Genomic DNA, 17,946 nt, shown 5'->3' with positions numbered 1-17,946 from the left:
GATATGATGGTGTAAAATATGGAACACTTGAATATGAACTCTTGAAATAAGTGTGATGATGAATATGATTAAAAAATAAAATAAATACAACTGTGTTGATTTGTGACCATTGATGTCTTAGGTGGTGCGGTCGGGATTGGACCATCATCAAGACAGGAACGACCCACAGGTGGAGTAGGTAGGTGACTTGCACCTTCCTTTTTCTTACGTTGAATCTTGAAATATTTTAACTTGAGCACTATCATATTGTTAGAACCGATATTAGATTGTTGAACGCTTAAATGTTGATTAAAGATTGATTAGCTTCGGCTAATGGCATCCGAATGGATGGCCGGGACAAAAGAGTGATTAGCTTCGGCTAATGGCATCCAAACGGATGGCCGGGACAAAGAATGATTAGCTTTGGCTAATGGCGTCCGAATGGATGACCGGGATGAAGGATTGATTAGCTTCGGCTAATGGCATCCGAACGGATGGCCGGGATAAAGAATGATTAGCCTTGGCTAATGGCGTCCGAATGGATGGCCGGGATGAAGGATTGATTAGCTTCGGCTAATGGCATCCGAACGGATGGCCGGGATAAAGAATGATTAGCCTTGGCTAATGGCGTCCGAATGGATGGCCGGGATGAAGGATTGATTAGCTTCGGCTAATGGCATCCGAACGGATGGCCGGGATCAAGAATGATTAGCTTTGGCTAATGGCGTTCGAATGGATGGCCGGGATGAAGGACTGATTAGCTTCGGCTAATGGCATCCAAACGGATGGATGGCCGGGATAAAAGAGGGACTCCGCTGCCGATGCAGAAATCGGCAGCGACGCAGTTTCTGCTGCCGATTCTGGATCGGCAGCGACGCAGTTTCTGCTGCCGATTCTGGATCGGCAGCGACACTGTATTCACTGCCGATACAGAAATTGGCAGCGACCCAGTTTTCACTGCCGATACAGAAATCGGCAGCGACGCAGATTGCGCTGCCGATTCTGGATCGGCAGCGACGCAGATTGCGCTGCCGATTCTGGATCGGCAGCGACGCAGATTCCGCTGCCGATTCTGGATCGGCAGCGACGCAGTTTTCGGTGCCGATTCCTTGATCGGCAGCAATGCAGTTTCTGCTGCCGATTTTGGGATCGGCAGCGACGCAACTTTCGTCATGGAATCCGGATGGATGGGCGACACAAATGAATGGCTAGTTTTAAAGAACGGCATCCGAAAACTTGTGTATCTATATGTACTACTTGTTGTTATAGCAAATACATGAAGAAATTATAATTGTTAATGCTTTACATAATTGCCAAACCGTTAGTTACCATTCTTATTATTATTAAGTGTTTGCATTCTCTTAAATGTTTGTACTGCTGCAGGGACTTCACACCAACGAGATGCCTAGGAAACCCGATACACGGGAACCTACTTTTGCAAGGAATTATGTAGATGTATTTTAAATCACAATGTATTTTGTAGGGATCAATGTACTGAATGTATAACTTTTATTAGATCCTTTTTGTTTAAAATTGTGATGACTATTAGTAGGTTAAGACTGCAAACTCATGTCTATGTATATATTTTTAATATGAACTTCAAATCAAGCAACCTTAATATTACGTGTTTGTGTAAGTTTCACTTTGAAATGAAATGTTGATTGTATGGATTGTATTTTGATGATGTGAGGATTTAGATCCATTGATTTCCGGCACCATGTGGATTGAATGCATATATATATAAAAAAAAAAATTTACTGTGTTTTGGGCTTGTAAAGCCGGGTTGTTACAGTGTGAATGCAACTTCGCAACAAATTTTGGTGATTTTGCTAGGGAAGTAATTTTAGTTGATTCTTATGCTGTGATTATTATTGCTTTGTGATTGTTATATTTACTTTGTTGGAAAAAAAAACAATGTTGCTTGTGGGTGGTATTGTACAAGCATTATTCAAAAAAATTTGGTGGAATTAGGCCTTGGCTTTTGTTTCCTGAAGGAAAATGATGCTCTAAACAAGACTAGTTGCTTTTGGCCTCTAGTCGCACCTTCTCGAAGCCAAATTCCACTATTTTCTAGGGTTTTTAGGCAGCTTTTGTGTTCTAGCGTAGGATTTTCATTCAATTTGCATTACTCTAAATCTCTTGTATGGTTGATTTCTATTGAGTTTTCTTAACGATTTATGCTTGTAACCCATTCTACTAACCAAAGACAAGTGCATATAGATCTCGAAATAGAAAACACTTTACATAGGTTATGAAAGGAAGCTCGCATCAATACCATGGCTGTTGCACGACAATAGACAAAACACCCAAGGCACTCTTTGAGTATTGGGAAAGATTTGAGCAACTATGTATTCAATGCCCTCATTATCAAATACTTGATTAACTACTCATTTAATATTTCTATAAAGGACTAATGCCTACTAACCGCAGTATCATTGATGCGGCAAGTAGAGGGGCATTGGTAGAGAAAACATTTGAGGTTGCATGCCAATTAATATCAAATATTACAGCCAACTCGAAACAATTTGGCACACATGGAGACTTTTTAAGCAAACAAGTAAATGAGGTAAGTATTGTTAACCTTGAGAATAAAGATAATGATCTTACTTCTCTTGTGCATTCTTTGGCTTGTGGAAATGTACAATAAGTGAGTTTGTAGCATATGCTCGTTACAAGGACATGCTTTGGATATGTGCTTAATAATGTAAGAAGATCACATTGAACAAGCTAATGCAGTTGATGGAGCATTCAATAGATAACCCCAGCATAAGTATGATCCCTTTTCTAACACGTATAATCCCGGATGGAGAGATCATTCGAACTTACGCTATGGGAACCCGCCTAAATAAGGCAATTAAAGTTGACAGTTCCACCCTCATAGATTTTAGTCCCAACATAATTATCAAGCGAGAAAGCCCCCTACATTCATAAATTCCAATGTTATGGGGTCATTGAGTGATGATCTTCGTGAGATGATGAAAAATTTAGCTTCTAACACAGTGACCTTACAACAAAATATCATATCTTTTCAACAGGAAATAAGGCCAAGTATTCACAACTTAGAAAAGCAAATGGGGCAAATAGCTTCAAGTGTAGGGAAATTATAAGCATAAATGAATGGAAAATTGCCCTCCCAAGCATTGAATCCAAAAGAGAATGCCAGTGTGATCACGCTACAAAGTAGGAAAGAACTTGAAAAGCAAATGTCAAAACAAATTGAGATGAAGGAAGAAGAGGAGATAGAAACCGAACAGAGTATAAAGAAGAAACAACCTACTCCTCCACAAACTGAAACAACAACTAATACTCCAAAGGTAAGTCCTAACTCAATGCATTCTAGTTTTAAGAAAATTCCTCCATTTCATTTTAGTTCTTCTAGGTCTGAGAAAGAGGACAAAGAAAAAGAGATTTTAAAGGTTTTCAAGAAAGTGAAACTCGACATTCCTTTGATTGATGCTATTAAGCAAATTTCCATGTATGCTAAATTCTTGAAGGAGTTGTGATGCGAACCTCGTGATCACGTGGTCACGCAACCCACAATCAAGATTGAGATCTGATCCCGGAAAGCCGAAATAGGTCTGATATGAGTGCGACACAATGGAAACCTGCCCCAAGGCACCAACACTATTGGAATGAGTAGAATGACGCCACGAAGCCAGTTAATCTTCGATAAGTCAGATTCAGTTCGTTCAAGAACTGAAGAATGCAAGAATCACTCTCACACGTTAAAACTGAAAATTTCAGAATAATAATCATCAAAGCTGCCGAAATTGTGGCTTACATGAGTTTAAATAGTTCTTGAAAAGTTAACCCTAATGGACCCCTTATGTGGACTTATATGAGGTCCACTCAAAACTGGCCCAAAACCCTAAACTGAAAAGCCCATAACCTGATCCAAACAAGCCTTGGACCCTAGCTCAAAACAAAGTTTTAATTAAGCCCAAACATTAAAGAAAATAATAAAAATAAGTGACTTGTCATTAAATACCACCAGCCCTTCTTTCCTTGTGTAGCTAGGATGAATAAGGAATCCTTATAAGAAAAGGATTCTGAAACATTAATGAATCCTTGCCACACTAGGAGTTTGTTTAAAACTAGTATTATAATACAACTTGTGAATCGTAGTTTTGTTTATCAACTTGGTGTGATAGAAGATGTCCTAGTCAAGATTGATAGTTTGGTTATTCCATGCGACTGCTATATTCTTGATATAGAACATGAGTCTTGTGATTCCTTAAACAACAACACTCCTATACTATTTGGAAGATCATTCTTGAAAACTGTCAATACGAAAATTGATTGTGGACATGATACTTTGTCCATGGAAGTAGGAGATGAAAAAATTGAATTGAATTTTCATGATGCAATGAAATATCTTTACAACAATGTTTATTCTATCACATACTAATACCAAGTTGATAAGTATATACAACAAGTTTTTGATTTTGATTGCGAGTACAGATTAAGCATGGCTTTGAGCTATGATTATGATTTTATCGAGATAGAAGAGATGGAGAGGCACATGTATGTTCCCAAAAACGTTCAAGAATAAGCCTTGGCTTTGCAAGATTTGCAAACACCCCCCCTGTGGTAATGTCTTTGTTGATTTAGTACTTTCACAATATATTTTTTTTAATAATGTTTATGATAAAAAAATGCTTTCGTTAAAACAATAAAGAGAAGCGTTAATAAGGAATGGAGTTATATTGAAGAAATATATTTATCCTTGATAATTTTATGCATTACCTTGCATACAAATATCTCTTTCTATAATTGTTTAATTACATAAAATATGAATTCCAAAATGCGATGTAATTAAACATGGTAGTGCATGACTTAGGTGTTAACCCATCAAACCTATGACCTAGGTCATGGGATGGACGAGCTAACAAATTTGATATGGGTCTATCTAAAAGGTTTTCATTCCATTATTTTTTATATAAAAAATTAAATTGATGTCATTTTTTTAAAAGGGCAAATTGAGTTTTGGTTGGGTTAACTAAGTCACAAGAGCACCTGCTAAGTCACTAGGCCACACTAGGTCAATTCTCACATGATTTACTTTGAAATTTAGTTCACTCTAAAGGCTAGGTTGACAAATTATTATGTTAACTTAACAAGTCTAGCTGAATTTAATAACATTATTAAAAAGTTTGAATTAATTTTGGCCAAGTTGACAATGCACACAAATAATTTACTAGTTTAAACTAATTTTATGAATGTTAACTTAATGATACATTGAGTTTGATTCACTAGAGTATTTTATTGCAAGTTGCAACTTTTTCTTGAATTTTGTTAATACATGGCATGTAACTTGTAAATTTGAATGGGTTTTTTTCTTTTTCTTTTTAATTTTTAATTATTTTATTGAAATTCTAAGAATGATAATGGTACCTATTAAATGGACTCTATATATATATGTTTAGTATTCTGGTAGCTCATGCAGTTATAGTTTTCAATAATAAAAATATTTTTATTTGTAGTTTTAAGAAAATAGATTTTAAAAAATGTATCTTTAATTAAAAGTATTGTAAGATAGATTTTAAATATAAAATAAATAAAAAACAATTTTTTATAGATAAAAATCAAGTTATTTTAACTTATATAAAACCAAGGCATAAAATATCTTAATACCAAAAAGTCTATGTTGTTGCCGCGTGCCGCATATATACAACCACAAAATGGAAGTTTAAGGTGTTCCAAGTTTGATTTTGATCACGTGATAGTCACGTGAAACAATGTTCAAATATAATAGCACCACCCAAATTCAAAAATTGAAAATGCGTCTGTTCCTGTTTAGATACAAGGTGTACGCATAAACCCGACACGTTTATCTTATTTTCGGCTTTTATATTTTTCAATTACATATTCATATTCCCGCCCATAGCACCCTCTTGCTCTTCTCGTCGTTTTTTTGACTCATCACTAAAGCGGAACCCTCACTCACTCCAATCATAACCCAAGACAAATCTCCAAAAATACTCGCATCCAAACCCCCCTTAAAAATTCATCCGCTCTTTCTCCGATCTCTGATAAAAGCAGTGTCATTTAATCGAAATCGGAACCCTAGAAATCCAGTTCAGTCGCCATGAATCATTTCCATATCTATGAAGCTATTGGCCGTGGCAAATACTCGGTAATGTAAAACTTAAACCGGTAGCTTGTTTCAATTATTTTAAGAATGCGTGAATTTCTTCGAATCTCTGATTTTCGTTTTGAATTGTTTAGAGTGTGTATAAAGGTAGAAAGAAGAAGACGATTGAGTATTTCGCTGTTAAGAGTGTCGACAAGTCGCAGAAGAGGAAAGTTCTTCACGAAGTAAGGATAATAAAGAGCTGTTCTTGTTCCGTTTGCTTATTTAATTTCTGTTTTTGGTCGAATTTGGAGTAATTGATCTTTGATCAAAGTTGAATTTAAGTTTGTGATTTTAAATTCGATGAAGTGCCTGTTTTAGTAACTACTTTAAGGTAGCTTAGTTGATTAAATTTGATGCAATACCTGTTTTAGTAATTAATTTAGTGCAATTTAGTTTATTAGATTTGGGAAATGTTTGTTTTAGTAACAAATTTAAAACAATTTAGCCGCTTAAATTTGATAAATGTCTGGTTTTGTAGCTGATTTAACACAATTTTTAGTGTCATTGCTGTATCTTAATTAAGTACTAAAGATGCTAGTGAGTTTTAGGTACCAGGTGCGTTTAAGGAAGTCAATGTCAAGTATGTTTGTAGTTTTGGGAACTAGACGGGAAAGAGCCAGCGGGTATATATTTTTAGTAAAAATTGTGGGAACGAGTGGCTTTGCTATTACCCATTGTTCAGAACACTCAATTTTGAGTTGAATGTACTAGAAGTCATCTTTCCTTTTCTCTTTCTTTCTTTTTAATTTAATCTTTATCACTTTTATTTTATGCATGGGAAATGAGGGGCTGTAGAGTATTTTATGCCTACTTATCACTGTCTTAGAAAATTCAAGCGATGCTTGATGCTAGTTCTTATAGATGTCATTAACTCATACCATTTTATTGGTATTATTTGCAGGTTAGGATGCTTCACTCCTTGGATCATTCAAATGTTTTAAAATTTTACTCTTGGTAAGGCTTGTTAGCATGGGTTAATAGCTCTCAAGATTCTTATTTTAATCCAATGTATTTATTTGTCACTTAGTAATACAGTTCATGCTTTTCTTTGTTTCATTAGCTTTCCTTTTCGGTTTCTTCACACCTCCTGATGTATGTACTAGGTACGAAACACCATCTCACTTGTGGTTGGTTTTGGAATATTGTGTTGGTGGAGATCTCATGACCTTATTGCTACAGGTAGAGACTGTTTATTGTTTATTGTATGCCTTGCTTTTCTTTAATGAATTTCTCATGACCTTATTGCGACAGGTAGAGACTGTTTAATTTTTATTGTATGCCTTGCTTTTCTTTAATGAATTTCTCATTCTTTTGCTGGACACAAGGGGAACTGTGGAATTGATCATTCATGCTCAGGATTAAAAATAATATGACTGATAATTTTATTGGTGAATTGTTTTTAGAAATACAAGGCAGAAAAAAAAGGCAGGCTTTGTTTGTGATTTTGACCTACTAAAGATTAGGCAATTGTTTAGTTTAACACAAAAGCATGATCATAATTACATAGCATGCATAAATATAAATCAAAGTAATGTACTTATATATGAAATTGAATTATAACAATTTCCTAGCATGCATACTAATATATACGAAACAAGTTAAAATTTAAACTAATATAAATTTTGTAAGACACTTGTTGAAGATTCTTGTTCAAAGATATGGTGTTATTTTCAAGGATTAAACTTTTTGTCTTTAAGACTTAAATGCTTGTCATTTGGTGTAAATGATTTCTTGCAAGTAGTTTCTTAAGATTTCAACAACTTAACTTTGAAATGATGCCTTTCCTTTGAAAATCTAGGAACCAAAAGATTGTGAAGATTCTTGTTCTAAGATATGGTGTTCTTGTCATAGATTAAACTTTTGTCCTTAAGATTTAAATGCCTGGCACTTGGTACAAACAATTTCTTGCAAGTAGTCTTTCAGGATTTTAACAACTTAACTTTCAAATGATGTATTTTCTTTGAAAATCTATGAACCAAAGGATTGTGAACTTAAAATCTTTCTAAGAATTTTTTACAGACAGATGGGAAGAATGACAAGGAAAACAAGATCTCTATCTCTTGTATTCCTTACACTATAGTGTTAACTCTTTTCTCTCACAAAAGTTCCAACTCATTTCTCTAAAAGGTTATTAAAAGAACTCTTTCTTTCCTCTTCTTCACTCTTCACTTCACACACCAAAAACAACAATCATCTCTTCACAACTTCATCACCTATTCATAGGAACACAAAGTCTTCATTTACATCATTGTATATGTCATTTTGATTTACCAACTACACTCACATTTGTTAAATCCTAGCACACTCACATTTCACATAAATAACCTAAGACACTAATATTTTCACTAACATTTAATGTGTACAAACTTAACACACTCACATTTAACAAAGAATACTCACATTGATACCATTGCATATGTCATTTTAAATTTATTTTTCATTTCACCAAACATGTACAATTAATTTGAATAATTTCTATTAGGTGAATGTGAGTCAAAGGTTCAATGAGATCAATTTCTCATTTATCCACAATTTGTTTTAATTACGAATATGATTCATGTTTATGTTAAAACAAGTTTCTTATAGGCTTTGCCATAGGTTGATGTTCAATGAGATCAATTTCTCATTTATCTACAATTTGTTTTAATTATGAATATGATTCATGTTTATGTTAAAACAAGTTTCTTATAGGCTTTGCCATAGGTTGATGTATCATTATATGTGTTTTCACAGTACAAGAATCTAGATAGTCTAGAATGAGACGTCCATGAAGAGTTTATTTTTTTCTTAAATAAGAGAAAAAGAACACTAGGCGTCAATATACTAGTGTTTATGCCTTCTGTTCTGTTTTGTCTTTAGGCAACAAATAGCTTTGTATAGTCAATTAGATTGAATCCTGTTTTATTGTCACCAATTTTCTACTGTTAGGAACGGAAATGCTGTGAAATTTGCATAGAACTTGGAATACATATCAGTAAATTTTCTTCTAATTTTGATTTCACACTCAAGGTGACAAAAAAACTGAGACATTGGCCTCACAAAGCATTTAGGTATCTTATGCATTAAACCTATGGTGATAAATATGGAAGTTAGGTTGCACAATTGCCAATGATATTGGCTTATAATTTCGGCGTAATATGCTATATTCCCATCTTGTGAATTTGTTCCTGTTTCATGTAGTTCAATCAAGAAAACGATTTCAAATTTTGTTATATGCAACGTCTTGTGAATGATAATTTCACCAAGATACTTTATAATTGACTTTCAGGACAGTCAACTGCCTGAAGACTCAATTCATGATCTTGCCCGTGACTTAGTTAGAGCTTTGCAGTAAGAAATGCTGTTGGCAATTAATTTTGTTTCTATATGATGTTTGTAATAATTGTCTGCTTTCAATATTTTTCTTAACAATGATAACTTCTGTCAGGTTCTTACACTCAAAAGGAATCATTTACTGTGATTTAAAACCATCAAATATCCTCTTAGATGAGAATGGACACACAAAGGTACATTTTGCATTTTTATTTTTATATGGTTGAGTAATTTATTAGTTTTTGCTATGCACATGATTGGTATTCATGCTCATTTGTGGAATGCAGCTATGTGATTTTGGATTGGCAAGAAAGTTGAGCGATATATCCAAAACTCCTTCGTCCATGGTAGGTTGTTCTAATTGCTCAACATTTAAGACACTATTTGTAGAACATTTGATGTGGCATCACTACATGGAGCTTGTACTTTTATTATCTGGTTATAATTTTTTATGACTCTTAACTTTGTTTTTATGTATTTACTTAGTTGCCACAAGCAAAACGCGGAACACCCTGTTATATGGCTCCTGAACTATTTGAGGATGGGGGTGTCCATTCGTATGCATCTGACTTTTGGGCTTTAGGCTGTGTACTGTATGAGTGCTATGCAGGGAGGCCTCCTTTTATGGGAAGAGAATTCACACAGCTGGTGAAATCCATACTCTCAGATCCGCCACCACCCCTCCCTGGCACTCCAAGCCGTCCCTTTGCTAACTTAATCAATTCTCTTTTGGTAAAAGATCCAGCTGAAAGAATCCAGTGGAGTGAGCTTTGTGGACATGCTTTCTGGATGTCTAAAATTTCTCTAGTGCCATTACCTCCTCAAACGGCTTTTGATAATATGATTGAGCTTTGTGCTAAGCCTTGCCTCTCAGAACGTAATGGTGACAAATCTTTAGCAAATAGGACCCCTCCTAAATATCATGAAAAAGATGCAAAAGGGACCCCAAAATTGGATGAGAATTCTATGTTAGGATCAAGAGGTCATGAGACACCAATTAAAGGTACACCAAGTGGCAGGAAAACTCAAACAAAGGCCTCTGGTAGGGTGGTTGAGGAGAAGCAGAAAGATCCTTCCAATGCTGCTAGGTGTGTTAATCTCTTAAGGTTGTCAAGGATAGCAAAATCAAATTTACAGAAGGAGAATGAGAAGGAAAACTACAGGAGGCCCTTGCTCAATGGCTCTGAAAATGATTCTGAAGTCAAAATTGAGAACACTGATATGGAGCTTGATTTTAACGAGAACGCTGAAGATGAGACACATGATGAACCTGATGGGTTAGATAACCCAAACAGTGCAATAGAAGTGGTGGTCAATAACATTCCCCAATTGGAAACCTCTCCTGTGGTAAACGCACCTGCCTTAGATGAATCAAGAACAAATGATCAAGATTCATCTTCAGAGCATGTTGATATGGTTTCTACTCCACTCAGCGCTAGTCCTCAGCTCAGGAATCAGAGAAATAAAGAAGGTTTAGTGTCAGCCATTGAGTTTGATTCTTCAAAATCATCCCATGACCTCTCACAGGTCCTTTGGCATCCATCTGATCTATCTGTCAGACCTGTAATGCCCAGTAGAAAAGCTGATAAAGTGTCAGATGTTATTCCCTCTCTTCCATTTGAGGCCTTGCAACCATCTGATTTTGTAAGGATGTCTAAGGAGCAGCTCGATGCACTCACCAATAAGATCATATCCATTTTAAATGGAAACACTAGCATCGGGGAGAAGTTGAATGTAATTAGATACCTTGAGATGTTGAGTAGCAATGCTGACACAGCCAATATCCTGACAAATGGGCCAATAATGCTCATGCTCGTTAAAATGCTTCGACTGTCCAAGACCCCAGCTTTGCGTGTTCAACTTGCTTCATTGATTGGCTTGTTAATTCGTCATTCAACTTTTATTGAAGATGATTTGGCAAATTCTGGAATTCTGGGCTCACTAACAGATGGCCTTAGAGACAAGCAGGAAAAAGTTAGGAGATTTTCCATGGCTGCTTTAGGTGAGTTGCTGTTTTATATATCCACCCAGAATGATCAGAGCAAAGATAACAATCCGCCAGAATCTCCATCAAAGGACAGCAGATCCACATTTGGCTGGCAGGTTAGTTTTCTACCTTACTTTCGTAAATTTCTTTTTTGCATGCTATGTTGCATGAAACTTGATTTTTCCATTCAATAAATTTTCATTTATTCCCCATCTTTTCATCTGTACACATCTGTCAGATTCTGTGTAATGGAGAGACTCCTTTTTCTATGATTCACGGAGTTTCAAAAGTCATGCTCTGATAGGAAGTTCTGCTGATGTGTAATGTCTTTTTTTATGCGTCCTTTTATTCTGCTATTTTCTTCATTTAATAATGTTCTTTTACTGGAAGCAGGTTCCAAACTCATTGATTTCATTGGTGTCATCCGTTTTACGTAAAGGAGAGGATGATATAGCTCAACTTTATGCATTGAGGACAATTGAAAACATTTGCAGTCAAGGGGGACACTGGCCAGCTCGCTTCACTAGCCAGGATGTGATTACTAACCTCTGTTATATATATAGAGCTGTAGGGAAACAGGAGAGCATCAGGCTTACTGCAGGTTCATGTTTAGCTCGCCTGACAAGATTTAACCCTCCTTGCATTCAATCAGTCATGGAGAAACTGTCTTTCAAAGATACAGCAACTACCCTTGTCAAGGGCAGCCCACGCGAGCAGCAAATAAGTTTGAACCTCTTAAACATGGCTATGCTTGGAATTCATATGTTCACAAATATTGGACGGCACCTTTCAAACTTGGTGGAGGATAAGAATTTGGTCCCAAGTCTCGTGTCTCTTACTGAGCAGGGTAGTGACATTTTGAGGGGAAAGACACTTCTTTTCATTGCTCTTCTTTGTAAAAATGCTAGGAGGTGTCTACCACACTTTTTTTGCAATCCAAGGTTACTATCTGCAGTGGATAGGGTTGCAAAAGAGAAGGACATCTATCTCCAACAAAGTCTAGATGCATTTGTGCATGCTGTGGCATCTACCATACCAAGTTTACTTGATATTATAACAGGAGATATTCAGCAAATGATGGGAGGAAGGCGCCATGGTCACAGCTCTGCCATTGCACATCGAATTGCTCCAAAGACCAATGTTCATTTGTTTCCAGTTGTTCTTCATCTTCTTGGAAGCTCTTCTTTTAAGTTGAGGGTGGTGAGCCATCAAGTTATGCAGCAGCTGGCAAATTTAGTCAAAGTCATGGAGACACCATTTCAGGTAGGAAGCTGGAGCTGAGTAATTTTTTGCTGCTTGTTTATTTCTTATTTTTACATTTATTTTTCATTTCTTCTCTTAATTGAACAAAACTTTAGGATATAATGTGCAAAGTAATTGTTTGGCTAGATTTCCTTGTCTAGATGTAAATAATTAAAATGCGGTTATGAAGTCTGAGGTACAAATACTTGAACAAGATGGCTTGACCCAGTAAAATTAGGGCATTACATAGTTGGCAAAATGCCTATTCAAGTGGCAACCTAATACACCTGCCATATATAGGGTATAATAATCCTTTTTTTTTTCGCTGACTTGATTAAATTAGAGTTAATTTATTGTTTTGCAACTTGCTATGGAAAATGTTTAGTTGTTGAAGAAAGATAACTGCATGGCTGGTAAAATATAATGCTTGGACAAGTAGTGATCCATTATACAACAAGGTATAGGTAACAAATTGCGCCAACAGATTATGCATAGCTCAGATGGATATGGAGTACACTTTCTTAGGTGGACATTTCCACAATTATCTTCTTATTTTGGTAAATAAACATTACATTTCTTTTATGATGGAGCACTTCTGATCACCACAGGGAGCAAAATGATGATTCAAATACTGAAACATTTTTTTGTATAATTTCCAGGGCAGAGATGACTTTCAAATAACCCTTCTTCGAGTTCTTGAATCTGTTGCAGAGGAGCGCCTTGTCATTCTTGAAAGCCCCAACATTTTCATTTGTGAAATCCTTCCTGGTCTAGCTGTTCTGTACAAGGGCAACAAGGATGGTGATGCCAGATTTTTGTGCCTTAAAATTCTGTTTGATGTGATGATCATTTTCTTGAATGAACCTTTGGAAGATGACCAAAGATCAGAGGCTTTAAAGTCCATATCCATTATTCATTTCCTACCTCTCTACCCTACCTTTATTGAAGATGAAGATCCCATTCCCATGTATGCGCAGAAGCTCCTTGTGATGCTCATTGAGTTTAATTACATAAAAATATCAGACATTCTACATCTGAAGACAGTCTCACAGTGCTTTGAGTTTTTGCTTGGTGACCTATCAAGTGCAAATGTCAATAATGTTCAGCTGTGTCTGGCTTTGGCATCAGCTCCTGAAATGGAATCCAAGTTGCTTTCTCAATTAAAAGTGGTTAGGAGCATTGGAAACCTTTTAGAGTTTGTGTATGCCAAGGACATGGAAGATTTTCTTGAGCCAACTCTTGGCCTGTGTAGGGCATTCCTCCTATGCTCGGTTGGCAGTAAAAGAGGACTTGCCTACAAAAAAGAGCCAGCACTTCTGAATGATTCTTCTGAGGCAAGCGCTGCAGTTGATCAACAGCACTGCATAAGAGATGTAATGGACTTTGGTAGCAATGTAGGTGTTTTGCTGGAGTTGAGTAGGTCCTGTGAGGCAAATATTGGAGATATAGCTTCTGAATGTGTGTTGTTGTTGCTGAAGGCAGCTCCAAGGGAAGCCACAACTGGTTTTCTAACTAATCTGCTGAAGGTTAGTACAATCCTTGAGTCTTCGCGCAAGGGTGTTCCTCACTTAGTTTTGCAGCGGATACTGCATGCTCTTGCTTATTCTTGTCAGCAGTATTTGTCACATGCGATGATACTATCCATATCCATAAACGAGATTTCAAGGATTGAAGTCATTCTTTTGGAGCTGAAAAATTCAAGCCCCCCTGATTTAGCCAGTGCAGCTTTGCTTGCGGCCTCAGAGTTGCAGCGCCTACCTCGTTGCATTTGAAGTCCTTGAGGTTGTTTGTTGGTTTCTTTTCTCTTCTTGGTTTGTTTCTCAAAGTTTAGGATTTCTGACATCTATTGGTTTCCTATTATTCACAGGTATAATGCAAGTTAGTTGGCTTGTAAAAGGACGAGAAAGTCAGGTTTCCTGAATTCTATATAAAGGGTCATGGTCCTGCCCCCTCAGTCTTGAGGTGAGCTCAGTCTTTAATGCATATTACTAGTATAGTGCCCTCTTACGGGCCTGTTTTTATATAATCTTTGTAAGCTTTCTATCATTGTTATAAACATGTAATCAAGTAATTTTTTACCTTCAGAATCGGCTTAAAAGCAACTAGATCATTTTTGCGCAACCTTGTCCTTTTCTTTAAGACTGCACATACTTGGGCATCGTGTGAAGAAATTAGATTATTCTAATGACTTGGAAATTGAACACGGTTACTTACATTGGTTCACCAATCACCGGTGAAAGCCCCTTTTGCTTTATCACTGTATTTTAATCTCAAGCTTCAACTTTCCTTTAATTATGCTGGGGCCTGGATGGAGATGGACATCCTAAATTTGTGAACTTGCTTGGAATTTGAAAGCTTATACTTTTCAATTGACAATGAGTTATTATTTAAGTGATTAGACAGGGACCCATCAAGCTGACCCATTAAAACCATTTCATTTGAGTTTGCTTGCCACTAGATGATCAAATTATTTTCATCCGTGGTTAGCTGGTTATTGACCTGATTCCATGGTAACATAATTGAATGAAGTCTCGGGATGACAGGTTTGAAATTATAGCTTCTAGCCTTAGATATGGTGGCGTTAGATTGTAGCAAGGTTCAGGGAACTGGATGCTGACGGCTGATGCTGTTGCGTTCAATTTGATTCTTGATACGGTCTTGGACCATTTGAAGTTTTGGAGATAAGTCGTATCCTTACTCATCCATGTTATCTTTGATAAGCTTTGCTATGGACAGCTGCGACTGCTTGCATTGGTTGAGCCTAGCTGTCTGTGCTAACTACTGCTAATCATGCATGGTGGTCCCAAGAAACCATGCGTGTTTGATTTGTAGGCATAGATAGGATCAGTGACTACATGCAGCCACGGCTGGTGTTGGCAAAATTCAGTGGTAAGTTGAGTGGTTGGCTTCAACCAAATTTACCCTGTTCCTGCATAGTTCCTTTTCATAAAGAACTTTCATCTAGGTCAATTGGCCAGTATGCTAAGATGCAAGGCCTTTTATCACTCGTACACTATTATTTATCAGACCACATAGTTGCTTTGGGTTAGATATATGGGATTATTATGATCCTAAAATTAGGGAAACCAAATTCACGGGACACAAGGAATCTATTCCAACAAACATATCACAACAAAATTCAACCAATCTTTGTCTCTTCCCCATACATGCCAACGTGCAAATTCTCATCATCACCCATTCATCATATGCCACGTGGAACAGGACCCCACCTAATGATGCCCTTAGTCATACCTTTAAAATGCCTCCATCATAACTGGCACCAAAAGATCCCATACTGTCAACTGGCACCCCTTTTTTTCTCAAACAAAACTTTCGTTACCCCCACATTTTATTACTCTGTCAAAGTAAGTGTGACATTGATTTCTTGATCATTAGAATGGCCTCCTTTTGTTTTTTCTTACTACTCATTGTGCCTTTAATGATCTTTCCTTTGCTTTCTTCTTCCACTCAGCTAAATTCAAAAACCTCGCCTTATCCTATCTCTACTGCACCACCATTCCTAACCAATCCTCCTCCACTATCTCCTTTCCAAGAACTGTCACCGGACATTGCTCCACTATTGCCTTCTCCTGGTGGTGTGCTACCTTCCCCAACCGTATCGTCGGTTCCCACCATTCCCTCCACCCCAAGCCCGCCTAATCCAGATGAGGTGGTGGCATCAGGGCCTGATTCTGCTTTCTCACCCCTAGGAGCATTGCCGGCTTCCTCTGCATCGCCTCGAAACTTGATAAACTTTGCTATTGCTGTGGGGTTTATAGCATATTGGTCAATCTAGATTTTCAAAATGTGAGTCATTTGCTGGCTAAATGATTCGAACCTTTTGAAAAGAGTAATTGATCTTGTAGTTCTAGTATTTCCATGTTCATCTTTCCGTAATTAGTATACAACATAATGCAAGTAGTTATTATTCTTCTGATGAGTTGATGCATTGCCATAGATTGTCATTTATTTTTTCAAGGTAGACTATCTTAAGTCACGAACTGGTTGCATTCTTTAATATCTGCATCTCTTGAGAAGCTAGTGCCTCTGAAATTACGCCATGTCAATGTTTTGATGTATATATTATCGGTTCTTGCCAGCAAAGGCTTCCCCTCCTGGAGCAGCATTTGGATTCCTGCTGGCACATGGTTTTGATCCGGATCAATATGGAACAAACTATTTCTATTCCATGTGCATGAGATCAGCACAAAAAGGACTATGAATTAGGTGATCATTTATCGAAAAATCTGCCACATGTTAACTAATCATGATTAATTTAATAATGCTTTTATCTGCTTTCCATTGTATCATTGTTCTTTTTTTTTAAAAAAAGGCTGTCCTATGTGTTTCAAGTGAAAATACAAGTCTAACCAAGTCAACATGACAGCTTGGGATCAGTTACCAATTAAGCAAAACATATGTTCAGATCTGGAAAAGGGAGTTGCACATTTGGTTATGGCAATGCTAAGCTGTATAAAGTTGAGCTGAGTTCTTTGGCTAAGGATATCACCTGTACTTCCAATACGAACGTTGTTGATCTCAACCAGCGGCGGAGAGTTTAAGGCTAGAAACAACAGGGGTGTAGCTCTCAGAAAATAGTAGGTATCCAGGAGCTTCTTGTGCAACCTAAAGACAAAAGGAGTTACATTCTTTCTAAGATAGGGTTTGGTTAGGAGGATCAGATAAGAGAGATGCACATGACAGAAATTAATGTATTTTGTTCTCGGAGGAGAAGACAATCCAATTTTATATTTTTTCTCTAGAATGAAAACAAGTGAAAATCTTAAACCTTCTTTTCCAGAGCACAACAAAAACACAATACATTATGAAATTCTTGTGATTGACAAGTATAAGGTTTATGGTTCATTTAGGATTGCGTTCCAAATAGCTTTTTAAAAAATTTAAAATTTATTTTTATTTAAAATTATTTTTTTATATTTTTTATATCATTTTGATGTGTTAATATTAAAAATATTTTTTTAAAAGTAAAAAAAAATTATTTTGATATATTTCCAAGCAAAAAATACTTTGAAAATATAATTATTACCACTCTCAAACATCTCTTACTGTGTCATAGCTTAATAATATAGGGATGAAAAATATCATCAAACCCAATTTTACTCATCTACTAAAACTTTAGCAATCTAATCTTAACTAAAAAGAAAGCAAGAAAATCCCAGGAGCATCCATCAAATTAGGCATTACTCTGTTTGGTTGATGAAGAACATGAAAATAAAGGATATTAAATCCCTAGTTTATAAGGTGTTATAGTTGAATTAGCATTCCTTTC

At 36.4% G+C, this 17,946-nt stretch overlaps 1 protein-coding gene across 5 annotated transcripts; it reads left to right on the top strand.

Moving 5' to 3' along the window:
• The first annotated feature begins 5,783 nt into the window (after nt 1-5,783).
• On the top strand, nt 5,784-17,400 carry LOC118029881 (serine/threonine-protein kinase RUNKEL). Of its 5 annotated transcripts, XR_004684238.2 has the most exons (13): nt 5,784-6,115; nt 6,208-6,297; nt 7,017-7,069; nt 7,219-7,294; nt 9,384-9,445; nt 9,543-9,621; nt 9,715-9,774; nt 9,914-11,530; nt 11,808-12,677; nt 13,316-14,438; nt 14,524-14,618; nt 16,757-16,883; nt 17,044-17,400. XR_004684238.2 is itself a non-coding variant. In XM_035033848.2 (11 exons), the coding sequence occupies exons 1-10, from the start codon at nt 6,068-6,070 to the stop codon at nt 14,426-14,428; spliced, it is 4,068 nt and encodes a 1,355-aa protein (XP_034889739.1). In that variant the 5' UTR covers nt 5,784-6,067; the 3' UTR covers nt 14,429-14,438; nt 14,524-14,865. The 5 variants fall into 5 exon arrangements, 2 of the variants coding, with proteins under 2 accessions (XP_034889739.1, XP_073268160.1); XR_004684236.2 differs by having other exon boundaries at nt 16,757-17,400; XR_004684239.2 differs by lacking the exons at nt 16,757-16,883; nt 17,044-17,400 and adding an exon at nt 14,742-14,865.
• The last annotated feature ends 546 nt before the right edge of the window (nt 17,401-17,946 follow it).

The sequence above is a fragment of the Populus alba genome, chromosome 10, assembly GCF_005239225.2.
Source record: "Populus alba chromosome 10, ASM523922v2, whole genome shotgun sequence".
Classification (NCBI taxonomy): Eukaryota; Viridiplantae; Streptophyta; class Magnoliopsida; order Malpighiales; family Salicaceae; genus Populus; species Populus alba.
This window is presented reverse-complemented; position numbering and strand designations above follow the sequence as displayed.